Source organism: Taurulus bubalis (genome assembly GCF_910589615.1).
Source record: "Taurulus bubalis genome assembly, chromosome: 5".
Classification (NCBI taxonomy): Eukaryota; Metazoa; Chordata; class Actinopteri; order Perciformes; family Cottidae; genus Taurulus; species Taurulus bubalis.
In genome coordinates, this window is record NC_136593.1 from 8128961 (window position 1) to 8149425 (window position 20465).

At 42.0% G+C, this 20465-nt stretch overlaps 1 protein-coding gene across 1 annotated transcript in view; it reads right to left on the minus strand.

Moving 5' to 3' along the window:
* Nucleotides 1–2392: 2392 nt before the first annotated feature.
* slc12a5a (solute carrier family 12 member 5a) overlaps nucleotides 2393–20465 on the minus strand; it is a gene marked incomplete at both ends in the record, with an annotated part of 89013 nt that continues 70940 nt past the window's right edge. Inside the window, 22 exons of the mRNA XM_079217841.1 lie at nucleotides 2393–2484; nucleotides 3692–3825; nucleotides 4037–4051; nucleotides 4278–4471; nucleotides 5119–5244; nucleotides 5700–5807; nucleotides 6159–6290; nucleotides 6680–6849; nucleotides 7261–7456; nucleotides 7719–7887; nucleotides 8210–8314; nucleotides 9225–9344; nucleotides 9442–9540; nucleotides 10063–10181; nucleotides 10306–10480; nucleotides 10617–10674; nucleotides 11961–12059; nucleotides 12167–12334; nucleotides 13373–13584; nucleotides 14288–14535; nucleotides 17849–17979; nucleotides 19209–19263. Coding sequence (XP_079073967.1) covers nucleotides 2393–2484; nucleotides 3692–3825; nucleotides 4037–4051; nucleotides 4278–4471; nucleotides 5119–5244; nucleotides 5700–5807; nucleotides 6159–6290; nucleotides 6680–6849; nucleotides 7261–7456; nucleotides 7719–7887; nucleotides 8210–8314; nucleotides 9225–9344; nucleotides 9442–9540; nucleotides 10063–10181; nucleotides 10306–10480; nucleotides 10617–10674; nucleotides 11961–12059; nucleotides 12167–12334; nucleotides 13373–13584; nucleotides 14288–14535; nucleotides 17849–17979; nucleotides 19209–19263 — 2925 coding nt within the window. The remainder of the gene's footprint in view (nucleotides 2485–3691; nucleotides 3826–4036; nucleotides 4052–4277; nucleotides 4472–5118; nucleotides 5245–5699; nucleotides 5808–6158; nucleotides 6291–6679; nucleotides 6850–7260; nucleotides 7457–7718; nucleotides 7888–8209; nucleotides 8315–9224; nucleotides 9345–9441; nucleotides 9541–10062; nucleotides 10182–10305; nucleotides 10481–10616; nucleotides 10675–11960; nucleotides 12060–12166; nucleotides 12335–13372; nucleotides 13585–14287; nucleotides 14536–17848; nucleotides 17980–19208; nucleotides 19264–20465) is intronic.

A 20465-nucleotide genomic window follows, 5' to 3' on the forward strand; every position in this document is an offset into this window, starting at 1 on the left:
ACCCTTTTTCACTTGATCTTTAATGTTGCTTTAGTCATCTCTATTTACAGTACAAATAAATCTATTGATACTAGCAGCATTCACAACATATGGTCCGACATTCAGGCAACACTAAAAACATTTAATACTGTTTGTAAATACTTCTAGAAACTAATTTGTTTTGCTTCCATATATTGTATATACTGTTTATATATATACGTATTTATTTATATTCATATTTCTACTACAAGTGCAAATGACCAAAAACAGTTTCTTCATGAAAAGAAACTGAAATAAAGTAAAGTGACAGCTGTCCTTGGTCAAAGTGAGATGAATCTGGAATTTCCTTTTTTTTTTTCAGACTTACGAAATCTACATATACAAAATATATGTGTAAAAAAATAAATAACATGATCACATGAGTCCGGATTTCAACTATTGCACATTCCTTCCAAGATGCACTTTTTTTTTTTAAACCTAAATATGATTTGCTCACAAGTCATTCAGTCAAGAACATGTGTGGCTCAAATCTTAGCCAATCTAGAGGATATAAAATCTCACTGGAGAGTCTACTGCATAGAGTTCAGTCTCGTGGACAACGTGGGGTTCCTAGCTACAGAAGCCATCGTCCTCTCTATATATTTAGACTTGACCCAATAAATAATCAATCGCTAGATGTTTAAGATCTCACCTCTGTAAAAGCTGATATACTTCCAATCGGAGCGTCTGAACATCCGTGCTTTTATCATCTGTCGGGTGATTTTCCGTCTACAGTGTCATTAATGGAGACGCCTCCGTTTTTCATTTTCACACTTTGTTCTCTCTAATTCAATCAATAGAATTTGTTTTCACTATTTCTCTTTGAAAAATACTTTGATATGGCACAATTAATGTATCTAAATTAGGCAAAAACAACAATATATCTTTGAGTGACAATCAAAACGACATATAACTATTTCATCGATATGTGTTAACTCTCGTCTATAAACGTAAATACATATTTGTTCTCTAGATGAAAAAATAACATTTATTTTTAGAATTTTTTTAAATTGAATGAATTCATTAAAATGTCACTTGTTGCACAGTGGCGGACAGTGCAGGTGCAGTGCTTGTCGAGGTTACAATGACAGTTACCATAGTGACAGGAGCCTATGCCATCCAATAAATAAATAGATACATACATTTTTAAAACAGCGTTTTTGAGCTGTCCCTCTCAGCGAAGGAGCGTTTTCTCTCCACTAGAAGCTTTTTAGTATGTCACAAAAATACTACACTCATACTGAACAACGCGTCAGAGCTTGTACATTATTTACAGTGATCCACACGAGGGGTCGAGGGTGCTGGCAATGATAATCTCCTCGGGGTGCTTGTACTGTCGCCCCACTCCGCTTGTCACACCAGCTGCCTGGTAGGAAACGCACTATTCACAGTTTTAATTACTTCTCAATCTCTACAAACTAAGCTAGCCTTGTTGTATTTCTTCTTCTTCTTTTTTTTTTGGCACTAACAGTGGCCACGGGGATGAACAGCCACTAAGAAATGAGTCGAGAGGAGGGCGGGTAGAAAGACAGTGATGGCGGAAACGGAACGAGTAGAAACACACACAGTTATAAGGACGCCATGCGAAGGAGTTGGTCGGGTTAAAGATGGCGCTGCAGGTTTTGGATCCACGTGCCTTTTTCAGTCTTCTTTGAATACCGATGTGAATTTTCACAGTTCATGCTTCGCGACTACTCTCCTTCCAGCTGGTGGTCCTGAACGTGGGTCGCAGTGTCTTTTTTTTTTGCCTTGAAAGATTAATCACATGGAAAGACAACAGGCTGCAGCGCTGTGGGAGGTGTCCGATCACCACGAGGGAACTAAACAGACATTTCCTACAGCCAGCTCCTTCCAGCTGGCGGGAACCGCTGCTAGGCCACACTCGTATAAAAAAAAAAAAAAGAATCGGCAGAGATTTAAACAAAGACAGACACAGACATGCATGTGCGCTCACGCCTCACGCCCAACACCACCACCTCCTCCTGACCGAGCGACTCCGACTCAACGCCAGTTACTACAGCAGATTACAGACTAGCGAAAAAAAGACCAAAAAAAGAAAAGAAAAAAAGGATCTTTAGGAAGGAATCTAGATAGCATCTAAATGAGTCTAGAGTTATCGTAGTTTACTGGACCGGCGTGAAGTGCGTTAGTAGCCGAGCATCGTGACTCTGCTCATCGGTCTGCTGGGGATGGAGCGGAGGGAGAGGTGCTGAAGCTGAGCTAGTGGTTGGGCGTGAGAGGACTATCTTACAGAAATAAACGGCACGAGCGACATAACGAAGCGGTGTTGATGAGAGTGGGAGCAAAGGTGACGCCGGAACGGGGCTGAGGGAGGGGTGGGAGGAGGGAGTTAGCGGGGGAGGGGCCTGCTTTTTCAGGAGTAGATCGTGATGACCTCGCGGCCGCCTCCGCGGACCAGGAGGACCCGGTTAAGGCCGTCAGTGAGGACCTCAAGGAACTCCATGTCTTGGAGAGAAGTGTTAAAGAAACTAGAAGAAGCACGTAAAACATAAACAGAAACTGCATGAACTGACACTGGGTCAACAAAACCCAAAACTTAAATCAATAGTTTGGCATTTTGGCGAAAACCCGAATTTGCTTTCTTGCGTGAGAGTCAGATGAGAAGACGTCATGACTGTACGATAACTAGGACGTTAGAGCCAGGAGACAGTTAGCTTAGCTTAGCATGAAGACTGTCAACAGGGAAACAGACTCTTTGACCAAAAGTAACCAAATCCTAAAGCTCACTATTATCACGTTAACCCTCGTGTGTTTAATCCGTACTGAAACTAAAGTGTCAGAACTATTTCCTGGCCCTCCTCCTCAGGTCTCTCTGGCTGCAGCCTTCTATTGATGGGACAGATGTGCATTCTATGAATCCTCTCATCTGTTGGCAAGATAGCGTTTTGTGAAAAAAGTCAAACTATTAAGACGTTCTGTTTGCGTTTAGCTGTAGAAGATGATTAAACATTGATTATCCCAGCTGTAAACTGCTAAAAATACTAGATTAACTCTTAATATATTCTCCCACTGACAGGAGAAGATATAAAGAGTTTAAAGAGTGCTTCAAAATGTGGAGGAAAACATTTTCTAGACTGACAAAACAACTATGCCGTGGGCTAAAAGAGTAATTAAAAAGAATCAAACAAAAATATTACCTGCAAATATTACTCAAAGGTTCCATCTCCTGCTTGCAATGGCACCTTCTGCTTATAAATCCCAATTATTTATTTGCCTCTTTGCCATCTCGCACATATTTTGTGATAACAAATCCCAGTGCCAAGTCAATTAACTTCCTATTTATTGCTCAAAAATACAAAATATCATTATATTCCTGGAGTAGGAAAGTAGCTTGAGGCTTAAACAGATGTCGTATCTGTAGAGAGCCACTTCAAGTTTGTGTTTTTCACACCACCTGAATGTCAACATGCTAACAAACCCGTTTCCAACGCTGTCACGACAACATAAACAAAAGTAACGCGGAAGCGGATTGGACACGTACAAATCGATCGTACCTGCGATGAAAATGGGACACAAACAACAGTCAGGAGGCGAGTGACTCCACAGAGTTGAAGCTTACCACTTGTGTTAAGAAAGGAGTGCATTGGGTCTCTAACGTAGCCGCGTTAAGAACCCCTCTCAGTAAACCTACTTCTGTCCCGGTGAAGGATACAGTTCTCGTCACCTGTCCGGTTCTTGGGCGGCCCGGGCATGTTGAGGAGGACCAGCTTGGCCTCTGAGGACTTTTTGATGATGACTTCATTCAGCCGGAGCGCTGTGTGCATACGCCGCACATTGGACTGGTTCCTGAGTGAAGACAAGGCAGCGAGGTCAAGCGGTTTATTCAGTGATATTTCAAAGCATGTTCCGAAGCTTTTTTTTGGGGTCAATAAGCTGGTCGAGGTGACAGATGCTCATTCACACGCAAGTATTCCATCCACATCTGCTCATGTGGCCAACTCGGTCCGTATGAGATGCGAATGGGCTGAATGAGGTTCATAAGGACTTCTGTACTTACAGGTTCTCCCACTCGCTGCAGCATGGCAGGAAGAAAAACACACAATTATCACTACCAAGCTGTGAATGTTTTTTTTTTAGTGTTCCTATTCCAAAATAATCCTATCACAGCACTTGGGTGGACCTCTTTGGTGTTACATTGTACAGAAACAAAAAGAGAAACCTTTTTTTGTCAGGAACAAGAAGGTAATTCACTTGTACAACAGGTAAAAGGTTCAAATGAGCGTTTCAAAAGCACTCACGGCTTCATGTTGAATAAGTCTTTGATGCCCTCCGGTGTGGCTGCACCGGGCGGCTTAGGCGGCTCGCCGTCACACTTCTCGGTCCAGGACATCTGGACCTGCTCCCCGGGGCTCTGGACGCCCTCAGCGGGGGTCAGCGGGGTGGCCGGGGTTTCGGGGCTGGCTGGGGTGGTGTTGTCGTGGATGAGCTGGACCTGCGCAGGAGGGGAAACAGGGGAAGAGGCCGACTTTGACTATGAGACGAGAGGGAGAGAGAGGACGGACGTTGGATTCACACGTACATTACGGGGGAGGGGAAAGGTTGAAAGAGTCACGGTTGAGGTGGAAATGTAGGAATGCACATCAAAGTCACAGAGAGCCACAAGTGTTTGAGAGAGGGAGAGGAAGAGAAGTGAGATTAAGGAGCCGTACATTGCTCAGTCAGCATTTTATGACGTTTCTTTTTGTAGTAACATGGGCTGATTGACGCGAGACAAAAGTGAATCTATCTCACATTACCTGTAAATGAACCTGCAGGTCGAATAGAAGACGCAGTCAACAATCACGCCTGAATGTACCTTCTACTATTCTAGTATCGCCCCTTCAGTTCATCTCTCAGCATGTCTAACTATTCCTTTAAATCATATAAAGTTGTCGTATATGACACCAAACTTCTATTCATAGTCTTCCTTGACTTTGTGATTTGTTCTTCTATGTTGTTTGTCATGAAATCCCCCGGGCGCCTGGTTTTATCTCGTCGCTTTAAATCCTCCACTTTGTTCCCTGCTTGCTCGTTCTGCGTTAAATCCCCGACACGTGAGCACACACTTTCCACTTCAAACGGAGGCCAGCCGCGCTCTACCTCTTCCTCGGGCTTCTCCTCGTTGCTGGCTGCTGGCGGGTCCTCGGTCACGCTCAGCTGGGTGGTCACAGCGGCCGGGTTCTTGCGGCGGATCGACCCGCGGGAGGAATCGGTGATACTCTGGATCTGTGAAGACACAGATGGAGAGAGATATAGGAGAGGAGATTCTTTTAAATGCACGTCTTTCTAATATTTATGAGACAGCAAGGCAGATCAGGAATGTGCCTTTACATGTATTTACTTTATATCTCCGCAATGACAGACAAAAAAAGCTCAACAAAGAACTCGGAGGAGCTAATAATAGTTGAACACTGAGATCAATATCTTTTATTTTTCCACGTGTCAAGACGCCGACATGCTGTGATTCACAAAAGCCAAGCCGTCGCTGCTCTAGTCAACGCTGATGGAGAGGGGAAATATGGTGTCCCACTGCTCTGATTTAGATATGCTTTTGTCCAGAGGGGTTTACGTGTCGCAACAAGTCAAAATCACGCCGGAAATGCCAAGTCGGCCCCGTCAAGTCTCGTCAAGGTCATGTGGGCATCTTCGAGAGCACTTCAAAACAAAAAAAATCTTCCTACCTCTCTCTCGCGCTCAGTCTTGGAAAGGTTGATCTGTTTCAGCATCTGCGACCGTTGTTCCATCACCAGGGTCTTCTCGTAGGTGTAGGCTGAGATGTCACTGTCATGCTGAGAGGAAAGAAAAGGAGGTTTCATTTCTTCTTTCACTTGTTTTTTTGTGTGCTTTTCATAGTCATTTGCCAGTAGTTGTCTCTGTCCCTGTATCCTGGATGTGATGTGCTTTTAAAACACAAGCATCAACTAAACCAACTGACGTGTCGACCGACTGCGTCTCAAAGCGGATTTCTTTATATCTGTTATTATTGGGTGAAAAGCTCATCTTTGTAGCGTTGCTAAGTTCTTTGATTACGTAACCAGCTGAGCTCCGCTGAGATTAAAGCATTTATATATGTGCTTATTTGTCTGACATTAGTGGTTACATACATTTAACAAAGTCAGTTTAGTCTTCACAAAACTCACCATTTCTACAACTTCCACCATGGCGTCGATACGGAGATGATAGAGGAATGTGGTCAGGTCTTTCTTCATCTGGATGCTGTTGTCGTCCAATTGGGCCACGGTGAAGATGCGCATCTTGCACTTCCTCCAAACCTGATCAGCAAAAACAACCCTTTTGACACACCCTTACAGAATTGTTCTGTGACTCTGTTATGTCGTTTTTTTAATCATTAGTAAATCTTGTTTTATAGGATTCGAGTTGGCAAATCTTGCCTCCCTGTTTAGAACATGAAACCTCACCACAAAATACTATATAATCTATTTCTGAGCTGCATCTCAGAGTATTAAAACTGCAAACTGAACTTCTTAAAAGGACAGTACAGAAAATATAATGACAGGATGATGGGATATGACAGATATCGGGATTAAACCTTTTTAATTAAGTGTTTATTTAGACTTTTAGACCCTTACCTGTTTGTACTATACTTGAAATATTTACTTGTTTAGTCTTTTTGTTGCAGAGCTAACTGATGCTTGTGTACCTTGTGCTGTCGGAGAAGGAAGGGCAGCAGCATCAGCATGCCTCCATCGTGGACGATCCACCAGACGTCAATGTGACCCTCGGTGAAGCGCTCTCCGTTGGACGGGAAGGCGGCGATGTTCTTCGGGACGAGCAGAGCCAGGTCCGCGGCGGTGGTTTCTCTGACTAACTCTGCAGAACGGACACATACAGAGAGGAAAAGCGTGAGCGATACTACTTCAGTTATTGTTATGATGATCATTCGCATTTTTCAAGTGTTTTGGATTTTGTTTTGCGTGGCTTTTTTGTTGATGTAGCTAATTGCTAAGCTCTGCTTGACCTTCAATGGGAAGCTTTGACATTGATCAACTATTCTTTTTATTAAACAGATTTTCATTTCATCTGTCACCCTCAAGCAGAGAGGCTAATAGCTGGATGAGCTGCTCAAAAGCTGGAGCTGGTAAGGATTTTGTCTCGCTGAGATGCTTCAGCAGCACAGATGCTGGACATAATAAAAGAAGTGTGCCACTCCAACACACTGCATTAGCAGAGCCACAGCTTTTGGATGGGTTGATTGGTTTATTTGCTTTCCCAGTGACCCACCAACAAAGTTCCTCCAGGTCTGGTGCTCGTCTCCCTGCCTCCAGTTGCGTGGCCAGGACACCAGCACGGCGTTGTGTTTCAGGCCTCCCAGCCCACTGGCCTGGAGGAGGTGGGAGGTGGCGTCGCGCAGGTTCGAGGATATGGTCACTTGACAGAAGCCCTTCACCTTCTCGGTCTCCATCAGTTTACGCAGCGCCTAGAAAAGGACAAGACGGAGAATAAATGTCACCAAGAGTCAGAGAACAGGTGAAAGGCTAGCTTAGCGTTAGCCGCAGGCTCACAGGGTTGTTTTGCCTGAGAAACCAATGAAGCGAGAACCAAGTATTTCAAGACGCCTGCCTTTTGCACTTTTGACTTTGAACACTCACATAACTATTTAGGGATTTACTGCATTTTCATATGTATATTTATATATATACATAACTTTTTTTATTTGAATGAATTTTAAGGCTCCCCACCTGTTCTGCACGCTGGCTCTGTTCGTGGTTCGCCAGGAAGGTTCCCTGCAGAGCTGTTCCAACAATGGTCAGACCTTTGCCTGCCTTCAGCTGGTTGGTGAGAGAGAGCAGACGAGGCTGCTCCACGTTTTGCTCGGCGTCTGTACTAACTAGCGTCAACAACTGGGGCCTGGAGAGAGGGGAGAGAAAGTGAAAACACCAGGCAGAAAAAAGTCGAGGGAAAGAAAAGCAGAAAAGGGAGAGCAACTAAGAATCAAATAGATGCGTGAGGAAAGAAATGGCAGGGTGGGACAAGCACAAGTCCTAGTCGGGAAGGAGAGACGGAGAAAAACAGCGTGAAAGGATGACGCGTTAATATGAGTTCACGAACACTTATTAATGTTTGACAGCTTGGATGAGGAGAATCACATTAATGGAGAGACTGGTTGTTCATTTATATGTTAATTAGAACCACGATAAAACACTAAAATATGTGACTCTGTGCGTCATACCTCCAGTTCTTGGTGTGCGGCGGACCTTCTTCCAGCCGCATGAGAGCGTAGCGTGCGGCGCTCAGAGACAGGCCTCGTATCCCATCTCCCCACTCTTTCTCCGCGCTGTGACACAGACAAGCGGCAATCAATACTCCCCGATCAAAACATGAATACAAGTTTAGCAGCTTCGTTCTAAATATATTAAGTGACAGTGATACGGCCGAGCACACAGAAACAAATCGACTTTTAAACGACAGTTTGACATACTGCAGTGTGATTAAGGATTAGGCATCACTGGTAAATGTCAAGTTAACATGATGTTACTCACCACAGGGAATCACAACGCTTAAAAACACAGTGTGCAATTGCTCGTTACTACTCCATCATAAGCATGGATGGATTACTGAGCGGGCACAGGCCACTGTTTTAATCTTTAGCTTTCTTTGCTGGTTTCCTTCGTGCACTTGTGTTTAGTATAATATATGGTGCAGTGTACTGTGGCAGGAAGCTTTAGACACGAGTCCGACAGCCACTCCATCTCCAGTGTGAACTAAATACTGAAACAGCAGCACCTGACAGGTCTGCTTCATCATGGAAATAGACAGAAAACAACTACACAGAGATGCAGAGTAATTACAGACGACACACCTGCTGTATAGTTTTTGAACCTGCAAAACCTCACTCGTTTGTAGTTACTTTGCATCTCTTTGAGTCTGGGGGTTTCGCTCTTATGTGGGAGGGTTGTCCAGTTGTCTCATAATCCATCCATAATTATAACACATAGTATCTACATGTTTCCTACAGTATAATACTTGTTTTGCGAGGACATCGGCACTCTCAGATGAGGGACAGGAGACAAAACAAACAGAAGTACTAAAACCCAAAACACCAATTTCTCTTTAAACCCTTAAACAAAACATATTGATAGTGTGGATTTAGAAGCAGAAAACTCTTAAAATACAGCACACACACACAAGCTAAACCAAAAGGCAGCCAGTGAATCCAATCTCTCTCGGGGTTGCGCTCCACTCACCCTGCAAACTCGATATACTTGTAGATAGAGCCGGCAATTACCATGGCGACGATGGCATAGTACCAGGAGCAGATGAACATGAGAGTGAGACACAAGCTCATCCCCAGGAAGGACAGAGCCCTGTTGACAGACACACACGGTAAGATAGACATATTTAAAAATGTACTTAAAATACAATAATTCAGCCGCTATTCATCTCAGTAGCCGCTGAACGGACCAGTGGTAGAACTTGAAGCGGGGTCTCCAGTTTGGAGTCCTCAGCAGCGTCTGCAGGGCACAGGCCAAGTTCACAAACATGTAGCACATCAGGAAAAACCTGCAGGACACACACACACAAACTCAGTTTAAAAACACAGCACATGTCCTGTGTATTGTGTTAATATCTGTCACATTCACTGGTATTTATATGCATTAATAAAGCAGAACAGCATTCTGCCCTTTGTGTGATGAGCTAAATACTGAGCTCGGCATTTGCATCGTTTAAGGCAGTGGTTTTCAACATTTACCACCTAAAGTACCACCTAACCAGCGCAAAGCATTTTTGGTTGAAAAAACTATGTAATACACAGCGCTGTACCATCAGTGTCTGATTTAATATAGAATATATACAATTCAGTTTAAGAACTTACACTTATATTATTGAATATGTATTAAATAACTAAGGTTTTTTGAATTTATGCTAATTTTAAAAAATGTACCCCCTGGGGTGCCTTCAAGTACCCCCAGGGGTACCATTTGAGAACCAATGGTTTAAGGGATAGCAGCAGACTTGCTGCGCTGAGATCTCCCACGGTTGGCTCTTCAGAAACGTCAGTTAATTAGAGGGCTCAGTTCTCACATGGAGAGGATGGGAGCTACTGCATCCAGGGAAGCTATGAGGATGCCGATCTCACAGATACAAGCTGTCAGCAGGAGGGACCATGTGGGTTCTCCGTTGGCCTTTGCATGTCCGAAGATCTGCAGGGACAACACAAGACACATTCATTGTCTGCTCGGAGTGCCGTTTGTCCCAGAGTGTAAAAAAAAAATCATTAGAACGGTGAGGAAAATGGAGACGGTGTGAACGAGGAGACGGACTGACCCGCAGGGCGGGCACGATGCCGTCCTTGGCGATGGCCTGCATGAGACGAGGAGCTCCCGTCAGACTCTGCAGCCCCGCCCCGCAGGTGGAGAAGAAGGAGCCAATCACGATCACCCATGGTGACGGCCAAGCTAATGTGCCAATCACCAAATTCCCGTGGACTCCCTCTCCAAACCTTAAGATGGGGAAAGGTTGTTTGCCATTTTAAAACACACACACACAATGTTTGTTTTTTTGCATTATTCATAGCAAGCATATTGTGGAAAGAATAATCGGGGTTGTTTAACTCGGCTAACAAAGGATTGACTTACTTGTCCCTGAGGACCACGCCCTCGATGCAGGCACCAAACAGAATCACACTGGACATATCTAAGCAGTTATGGATCAGGAAAGTAAAAGTATTTCATAGACAGGTGTCGTCAATGTTCTTTAGATGAGACTGGTTTAGTGATGGATGGGATTTGATTACATCATCAACCTTCCCATTTGAAGATGCACTTAATAATCTGATAAAGCAATAAACTGTGTTTGCTGAAAAAGGGCATCAATCGATTTTGTTTAGGATAATATCTCAGAGATCACTGACATTATAACTAATAGCCTTCTGCTTTATTAACTTGTGATTGCATAGGCAGCCCACTGATGCGATTAGACGCTCTAATCAAATTAGTTTAGACTCCAAGCTGATTACTCCGAGATACATGGAAGACATTCAAGATGGCTGCTTCAGAGTTAGAGGCCTGTTTGTTGAAGTGCAGCCAAATTATGTTTCATACACCTCTTTTTTATGTTCAGTAATCTTTAGTTTTACATTTCTGTGCTAGCATCTTTTACATCCGCTTACCGGTAATACCTTTAGAGCAGATGAGATTTAATATTCAATAAAACATGAACATGTTGGAGAACTCGTATGTATTTGAGTGAAAAACAAACTAGCTCATGTTGGTAATGCCACCATCATTTTAGAAAAAGAGAGTCAACGTCCTCTCCCATGAACGATACTGGCATACCGATGCAATACCCCCAGTCAAAATCAGACTGGTATTGTAGCAGTGATGACCTTTCACAGTTAAAAATGTTGACCTTTAATTATGGTTCTCCCTGCAGGCCAATCAGTGTGTTTGTGTTGCGGCAGAGCAAAGCAACCACAGAGCGCCGTCGCTTCAAGTCCTGTCAACATCGGACCAGTGGTGTCTGACGCATCATCGCTGAGCTTAAAACACAATTTGAGTGACTATCTGGCTGGAATACCTCTCGTACTTTTAGATGTCTGGTATTCCTACTGTAACTGTGGCACATGTTTCACATTGCCCATACTGGATATAGTATATTTATATTTATTTCGGTTTATTCCAAATTCTATTTATTCTGCATTTTGTACATATTCTATACATACGTCTACACTTTAATGCTTTTAGGTGCTAAACTGAATTTCAGTATTTGTACACTAATGACAATGCAGTTGAATATAATATAAACAAGGTCATACTTAGTATAGAGCATATTTGACTTATATAACATCCTCTCTGGCATAATATATTTGATAAATAGCATAATCTTAAATATAAAAATTGTGTGGAAAACAAAAATATTTTATAAAATTGCTCTGTGCAGTGTCCCTTATTATCCTGCAGAGGGCAGTAGTGAGAGGATACAGACAAAGGAGGTGGTGGTGATGGCTGCAATGGTTCCAATGGGGATGGACTTCTGGGCATCACGCAGATCTCCAGAGCGGTTGGAGCCAGCCATGATCCCTGAGAGCAGATAATGGAGATTCAAACACGTACACGGTCAAAGAGATTCACACACATACAAACATGGACAAGAATATCAGCAGAATATCAATAATCCAGATTTTCACCTGTCACAGAAGGGAAGTAGATGCCGACCAGCAACGTAAAGAAGCTGGCGATGTCGGCCAACACATAGTTGTTTGCGTTGGTCAGAGGGTCGTCCGGGTCCTCCACTGAGTCCATGTTAGTTCTGACAATCAGATCCCCTTTCTCATAGTAGGTCCCGAACATGTTCTCTGGATGGGCGAGAGAAGAATTGAGTCGAGAGAATCTAAGACGACCTAGATTACTTAAACTTTGCAGTTCTCAGTTATTTCTACTTTTACATCATTACTTTGGTGCTCTATATTTGTTTTTACAAAAACAAAATGCATTCCAGGGGGTTATTTTCAGAGTAAATTTAAGCAACACTAGGCTCCAAAAGGCTTAAATTCAAGTTCAAATATGCCGCCTCCCACCTGAACCTACTGTAGTGCTTGAACTGTGACATTTAAGAGCCAGGCCATACATTGCAGTCATAAAACAGGTATTCACCCCCTTTACTAGGTGACTGGCGAAGCGAGTTGGTTGTAGAAGTCTCGGACTAACTGACATCAAAGGCTTTTTGTTATAACATTAAAACGTCCATCTTTTTATAGACATATTAATAGGGCTCTGGTTTTCAAACGTGAATCCTTAACACGGGGCTTACTGTTAGCCCTGTGATAACTAATAGCCAGAAACGAGGTTAAGCTAGCTCTGGGCTTTTCGTAGCCTGGGGTTTCCGGTCGCCCAGGGCTGAGGAATGTAAGTGCTGCTGCAGTCAGGGTCCCTTTACTTTATCATTTAACACATTCCCTGGAAAGACTTTCAGACCCTCTGATAGTTATATATCTTCTTTCTATATAACAGACATTGAAAAAAAACTATTCTAATTCAATTTAGCATGTTGAGTAAATCTATTATTTATCAGTGATAGGCTTCCTTAATCATTTCCTTATTCCTTATTTACTCTTAATGCCCTATTTGACTACAGATGTTTGTACAACAGAAAATTAGCCAGCCATACAAAACACACAGCTATAACCTGCTTTAATACATCTGTTGCACAATAATTCAGTTTTAACAAAACCTTTTTCCTGGAAATGCAAACATGCTAGTTCATTAGTTGTAACTCAGCAACATACCAAGACAAAAGACAGACAGACTTCCTGTGTGCTGCACATGGATGTGTGTATCTGTGTGCTCACTGTATGAAAATGACACACAACCAGATCCAAACTGGATAAACTAACCTGCTAGGATTCCACTGGTGATCCCCGGGATGCCCTGGATCTGGGTCACGTTGTTGGCTGAGAAGTACTTGTCGCAGGTAGCGTTGAGGAAAGGTGAGTCACAGAACATGTTCCACAGCTGGGTGGTGACTGTCCCGTTGGCCGACTCAATGGTCTTGGCACACACGTCGAAGGACTTCCAAACCAAAGTGCGGTTGCCCAAGAGACACACACTGGAGAGAGGAGAAGCACAAAATGAGTTGATGACGTCTTGTATAATACAAACAATCATAGGAATAATAATAATAAAACTCAACAACAAAAAAACTCAGCAATAATTAAAACAATAAAGACAATACTTATTATAATAATAATTATTGTTATAAGAATTATAATAACAATAATAATACTTTAAATTACAAAATGCCACATTTAATCGGATTTCATTCAATTTGATTAATTTGCTCACTTCTGTAACAAGTAACTAAAGTAATTTAGATAGCAAAAAATCTAAGTTTAAGTAAGAAGTCAAAGAATGTAATTTGTTTTTTTGCAGGTTAAACCACGTGCAGACGTTCGAGCTAAAATGTGTTAAAGTGGGTTGAAAGGTAGACGTCTAGGTTACATGGAACTGTTGATTGATCAGCTTCTTAACAACTATACATCAGTGTGTAGCAGGTTCAGCTCCAACTTAACCTACAAGTCTAAAAGTATTAGACCTGGTCAGCACCAACTGTAGTGTTATTGGCACATGGGGGAAACAAGTCTGGAAATGTGTCAAAGCAAGTTGAGTATTTGTCAAGGTAGTGGCCTGTTGTGCGCTTCTGTTTATACATCAGGTGTGTTTCTGCGCCTGGCTGTGGGGGTTATACTATAGTTGTGTTTTTTGAGGCTACGCTTTTATTCTGTTGGACTGTCTTGGTCGTTGCTGCTTACGGGAAATCCGGAGCATCGATTCCGGTCATGATGACGCCGGCGTAGACGGCCAGGATGGAGAGAATGACGCAGGCCAGAAACACCAGGGCCAGCTTGTTGACGTACTTCACGCCGACAAACACCACGGTGGCCATGGAGGTCAAGAGGAGGGTCCCGTACACGCGCATGTTGTTTAGCAGGGCGGCCTCTGCCTCTGGGCCCTCCAGGCCCTCGAGGGGAAAGATGGCCGCCTTGGGACATATGTAGATCTGAAGCAGAAGGTAAGGATGTTATTGTTTCCCCCCTGTATATATATATATATATATATATATATATATATATATATATATATATATATATATATATCCAGAGATATCACACCTGCAATCTTCTCATAAATGTTTCGTACAATCTCATTGTTGCTCAAGGGCATCATGGTGGTTGCTGCTCAGGGAGTGTTACTCATCCACTTTCCCTCCTCACTTTTCTACCAGCCTGTCTGGGGATTTAAACTCGCAGATATCAGGTCACAAGCCTGCTCCTCTAGTTCACTGTTTACTGCAGAATTTAATAAATTTCACCCTGGGTAAAAATAAATAAATAAATAAGATAGACGAAACATATTAAAAGAGAGGTGAGAAAAGCGTGAGGTGAGTGAGGAGGACAACTCTGTGAAGTGTGAAAACACGTGACGCTCACATTAACAGCCCACCACTGGAGCTTGAAGCATAAAACTACTCTGCTATTTTAATTCAGCTTAATTAAAGAACTCAAGCGTGGTATTAATATTCAAAATGAACTGCCTTTTATTACACTTTTACTACGGGTTAATCCAAGAATAGTCCCATCATATATAAAAACAGTAAACCCCTAATTAGCCCGTCAGTATCTGTCATCAGCTTTAGATGATTCATGCCGAAGCCGTTACATAACCATGGGAATGTCTCTTTTTTTTCTCTTTTTTTCCAAGTAATCATTTGGTTTCCACCCAAAACAGTTGAATCACCATAAAGAGGAAATCAAATCGAGAAGAACAAGCAGGGAGTCGTGGTTCATTTTGGTCATTTGGCTGAAGAAAGTGATCTGGTGCTAAGAACAGCATTATCACTAGGCAAACACATCTCCTGCTTCGCTGTGAACTGTTCATGCTTCCTAAAATAGCAGCATCAGTTTGTGTTCTTGGCTTGGGTGGAAGGATGAAACGTATTCAAATCAGCCCTCTCCAGATCCGCTCCTTACAATTCTGCAGGGATTGTTATTTTACAATGGAAACTAAGCCAGCTTTGACCCAGAAGACAGAATTAACCTCCGGGCATGATCAAACTCTGCATATCCATTAGAGGCATCGAGAAGCAGAATAATGGAAGAATACAAAAATAAAAAACACACTCTGGTAGGTTGATAACAGTGGACCAAAGTGATGAGAGCTGTTTCAAGGAATTGTCTTGTTACTCCGCCAGTGTCTTGATCGCTCGCTAATGCAGTATTTGCATAATTACCCAACAGAGGGGGACTGCAGTGGAAGGAGTGCTGAATAAAAGGCAGAGGAGGAGGAGGAATGAAGATCGAGATGAAAGATCCCTGCATTTCGTCAACTGATCAAAATTCACGTTGAAGAACACTCAGCTTGAGAAGAAAATAGCTTCAAAGCGCTTTGAGGAGGAAAATAAACTGAAGGAGAGCTCTATGTTCTCAAAGGCATGTGGCACACAGTGATGCAGTGCTGGGTGTTATTTTTATTAGGGGTTTTATAGAGAGAATTATTTTTGCCAATTCTTCATTATTTTGCAATGCACTGATGTGTCACCTGTCCACAGCAATCACGCTGCACTGCATGCTGCTGTCAAGGGTACAGTGATATCAAAAACTCTTCCTGGATTCAATTCTACTCATTTATTTAGACTTTGATGAAAACCGTTTAAATACACAGTGAAGCAAAAAAAAATAAAAAATATTTTCCAAGTTCTAATCCTGTCTTTGTGTCAGTTGTTTGAATATAGTTGTTGTTTTTAAATATACGTAAAAACAATTATTATAAGTGTTTGTTCTACATATCTTAAATATATATTTATTTGATTGTCGTGACCAATTGTGAAGGAAAAGCTTGACATTTTGTTAAATTCACTTATTTGCTTTAATATCAAGTCATACTGGTTAGCTTATCTTAGCATAAAGACTGGAAACAGGAAGAAACAGATGTCTAAAGCTCATTAATTACCACGTAATATATTTATTTTACTGATTTTTTAAGCGACTAACTAGCGGCGGGCTGTTAGTAGCTTCATATTGAACGTACGGACATGAGATTGGTCTTAATCTTCTCATCTAACTTGGCAAGAAAGTGGATGTCTGACTGCAAAACGACACCATCGAAACCGACATATCAGTCAGACGCCGGCCAACATGAGCACAATGCCAAATTGAAAAGTAGAACGAAAAACGAAAATGGTCATTCAGTCTGATTGTCTGAAAAGGCCTTACCTCCTTTGAAAAAAGGAAACATATCAATGATACTTTTTTTTTTAGAAAGGAGAAAGAAAGCGTGCCCATATTCTCAGTAGACATCAGTGATTGTTTTTTGAATGCCTCTTTGCTGCTGGTTGTGTTTGGCTCCTTGCCTCATATAATTGAACCATTTCCAATATTGGCACCGGTTTTGGGCTGGAGCAACATGGAACCAAATCGTTTTAATGTATTAGCAACATAATTGAATCTAAGGGTTCATATTCGATCATGGCACTTCTGAACTTGATGCTCAATGACATCACCTTCCTCTTGAGAGTGGCTTTGGTGAGTGTATCACCATGACAAAATAGGATGTTATAGAGTTTACTGCTGGGAGGGAAAAGCTGTGATTTGAGGGGGTCATCCTGCACTAACCTCGCAAAGCTATCCCATTATTTTCCCTTTCATTAATTGCGCTCTGGCTAAACTGTGCATGAATTGACTTAAAATGGATGTTGTTTCAAATAGGATGCACAAAAGAGAGGTCCTCCTTTACTCACGTCAACATGAACCCACTCACTGGGCCGTTGGTGGTCTTTACTTCTAAATTCTGGTCTGAGAAAACATGGCAGCTGTTCTTGAAATTATTAACCAGAATCCAGAATAAATCGAAGGTTTGCGACACTGTCTACTTTTATATTACTTTGATTTATATTTGATTTAGGTTTACACTTTAGCCTTGAACTTGAACTTTTAACACTATTTTATTTCTCCTTTTTTTTATTGATTTTATACTTTTTGGGGTGATTTGTTGAACAGAGCCAGAGATCCAAGATTCTCTTTGCCAACGACAGTTTCTCTGTAGCTGTTGTGCATATGACAATAAAGAGCAAGAAACTTGAAACCACCTTTTATCTACAATGCCTTATTTGAAGAAGAAGGTACTATTCCAACACACTCTTTCAAGTGACATCTCAACTGTTGTCACTCACCTCTCACCTACAAAACCACCGAGCCCCCTGGTGGGCTCACGCTGTAAATATTGTGGCGGGAACAAAAATGTAACCCTTAAACAATTGAAATGATAAAGCAGACGCCCTGTTGATGTAACAGAATAAGAGAGAGGATGTTTCTCACCAGGAGGAGCTCAATGGCCCCCAGGATGTACATGGCTCCAGCAAAGGTGGTCCCCAGATAGAAACAGATCCCCACCGCTCCCCCAAACTCAGGGCCCAGCGAACGGGATATCATGTAGTAGGCGCCTCCAGCTGCACAAATACACAACAATGTTAACATACATGTTTTTTTTATGTAGGTATGTTTGTAAATAAATGAAATGCAATGAATAGAGATGCACCGATACTGATATTGGATATTGGTTTGATTGTGACTGAACTAGCTGCATCGAGTATCGGTGACAATAGGCCACTATTTCAATAAACAACAATTCACAACATTTTCATTGATGTATATATTTGTTCATTTTCAAGTCAAGAAATCAATGTCGAAAGCTACTACAAGACACTTTAATTATGTGTTGATTTTGGCAGTCCCTGTGAACAAAAGTGGTAGTGAACCCGAGCACCAGAGTCCCTTAGTCCCCCGTTAGAAGAAAACCTCTAACTTTATTGCAGTGGGGACTGACCGTCTGCTCCGCTCAGTACTGGTTCTAATTTTCTTGTGCCTCCCTTTCCTCCAGTAATACGACTTGGGCCTCCAGCAGTGTCCCGGCCAGTATTCAACCCAAAGTATTACATTTATAAGAACAAAAAAGTAGGAAATTGCCAAGTTTGCGAAGCTATAACAAGTTAATGTTTGCAATTTTGATTTGTTATTAATTGATTGTCACACCAGGAATTGGTTATATTTTTGAAGACTTAGTTTTTGTGTGATTATAAAGCTTTGCTTAAATCATATTGCTTTCAAATAGTCGTAATTCTGGTTATGCCATTTCAGTGACTAATCTTTTTTATTATTGCGTTTTTAACACAGTGCTTCTATTTCCGAACAGTGTGCAAATAAATTACCAAGCATGAATAAATAGACAGTAATCAGCACTTTGCAGCAGCATAAAGGTTGGTACCAGTTATAACAGAGACAGTTATAATTGGTGAACAGTTCCACACTTTTCCCACAAGCCTGTAATTTGCTCTGACCCCTGCTGTATGCACCCGACTGGTAAGACGCAGGCCGTCATTACTATGTAAACTCGCATTATAAAATAAAGTTGTCCTGCATAATGTGTCTGCATGCAGATACAAATACATACATTCAGTTTTACGTTTCAAGCTTTTGGCTGACGTTTTATTTTGTGTAAATTTCGTTTCGTGGCGACAAGTTAAAGTGCACAAGACCCCAGACTAAAGCTTTTAATGTTTCTGGGGATATCAAGCTGCGCTGGGCGTAATGTGCCAAAAGCAATCAGTGAAAAGAGAATTTTAGAAGCGGACAGACTCAAACAGTGATGACTGTGTGGTGCCAGCGTCTGCTCACCCACCTGGCACTACTCCATTGGTAGCGATGGCACTCATCGAGATGGCAGTCAGCATGGTCTGCACAGAAAGGGAGGGGGGTGACAGAGGAGCAGAAAGAAGAACGTTAAATCATATTTAGAAAATTCTGCATAGTCTGTGGATACGAAGAGTTTCTCATCTCATTAAACCAAAATGCACTGCATGACAAATAATTGGTTTTCATCTGTGGATAATAATATAGTTCAACAAACTTTTTTTAAATTCACAATGAAAATTAATTCTTGGGATTTTAAATAACAGCAAAATAAATGAATGGAGCGGGTTCATCATTTTATTTTCTAAATGTCCTAAAATAAATTTCCAACTAAAAAGCAGTTGACGTTGTTAAATGAGGTAAAATATCTTATTTATCTGTCAATCCTTGTGCCTGCTGGTGGTGCGAAAGGAAAAGTCCAGATCAACAACAATCTATCCAATAGTTGTTGAGATATTTCAGTCGTTGTGCCGAGCTGAAAAATCATCCCCTCATTTAGTGTAAATCCCGTCCGCTTTTCTGTCAGACACTTTTGGAAGTGAATTCATATTTTCATTTCCTCCCAGTGATGCCCATTATATCAGCGTCAGGCCTGTGGTAAACAACATCAACATAACCTGTGAGATTGCGTGAGGACAACACCAATTTACAGCAATGCAGAAGCCGGCTGGTTGTTGATTAGATAAACAATAATGCCACCAGGCCTGTCAACAACTGTCAGAGCACATTCTGAGCGCCAACCACAGCTCTAATGTAACTCCGGTGCTGAGAGAGGAAAGGAGAAAAAAAAACGCCGGCAGAAAAGTAAGGGCATGCTCTGATGGAGTTCAGTAGATGCATGCAACACACACAGCTTCCCCTGCCCTGCAGAGATAGAGGGAGAGAGAGAGAGAGAGAGAGAGAGAGAGAGAGAGAGAGAGAGAGAGAGACACACAGAGAGAGACAGAGAGAGACAGAGAGAGAGAAAGAAATGCAGACAGAGAATGGAAGAATTGGCCAGAAAAATAACAAATGACAAAGTGAGAAATAGAGAATGCGAGAGGGGTATTGTGTGTGTGTGTGTGTGTGTGTGTGTGTGTGTGTGTGTGACATAACAAAGACAGCGTTAAGATTTCATCATTCTTTCAAACGCTATTGTTGAATTCCTGAGTGTCTTTTTACATTTTCTGCACATGAAAGGGAGGGACGGAGACATTAAGAGAAGCGCGAGGAGATGTGAGGGCAGGCAGCTGGAATCAGTTCCATC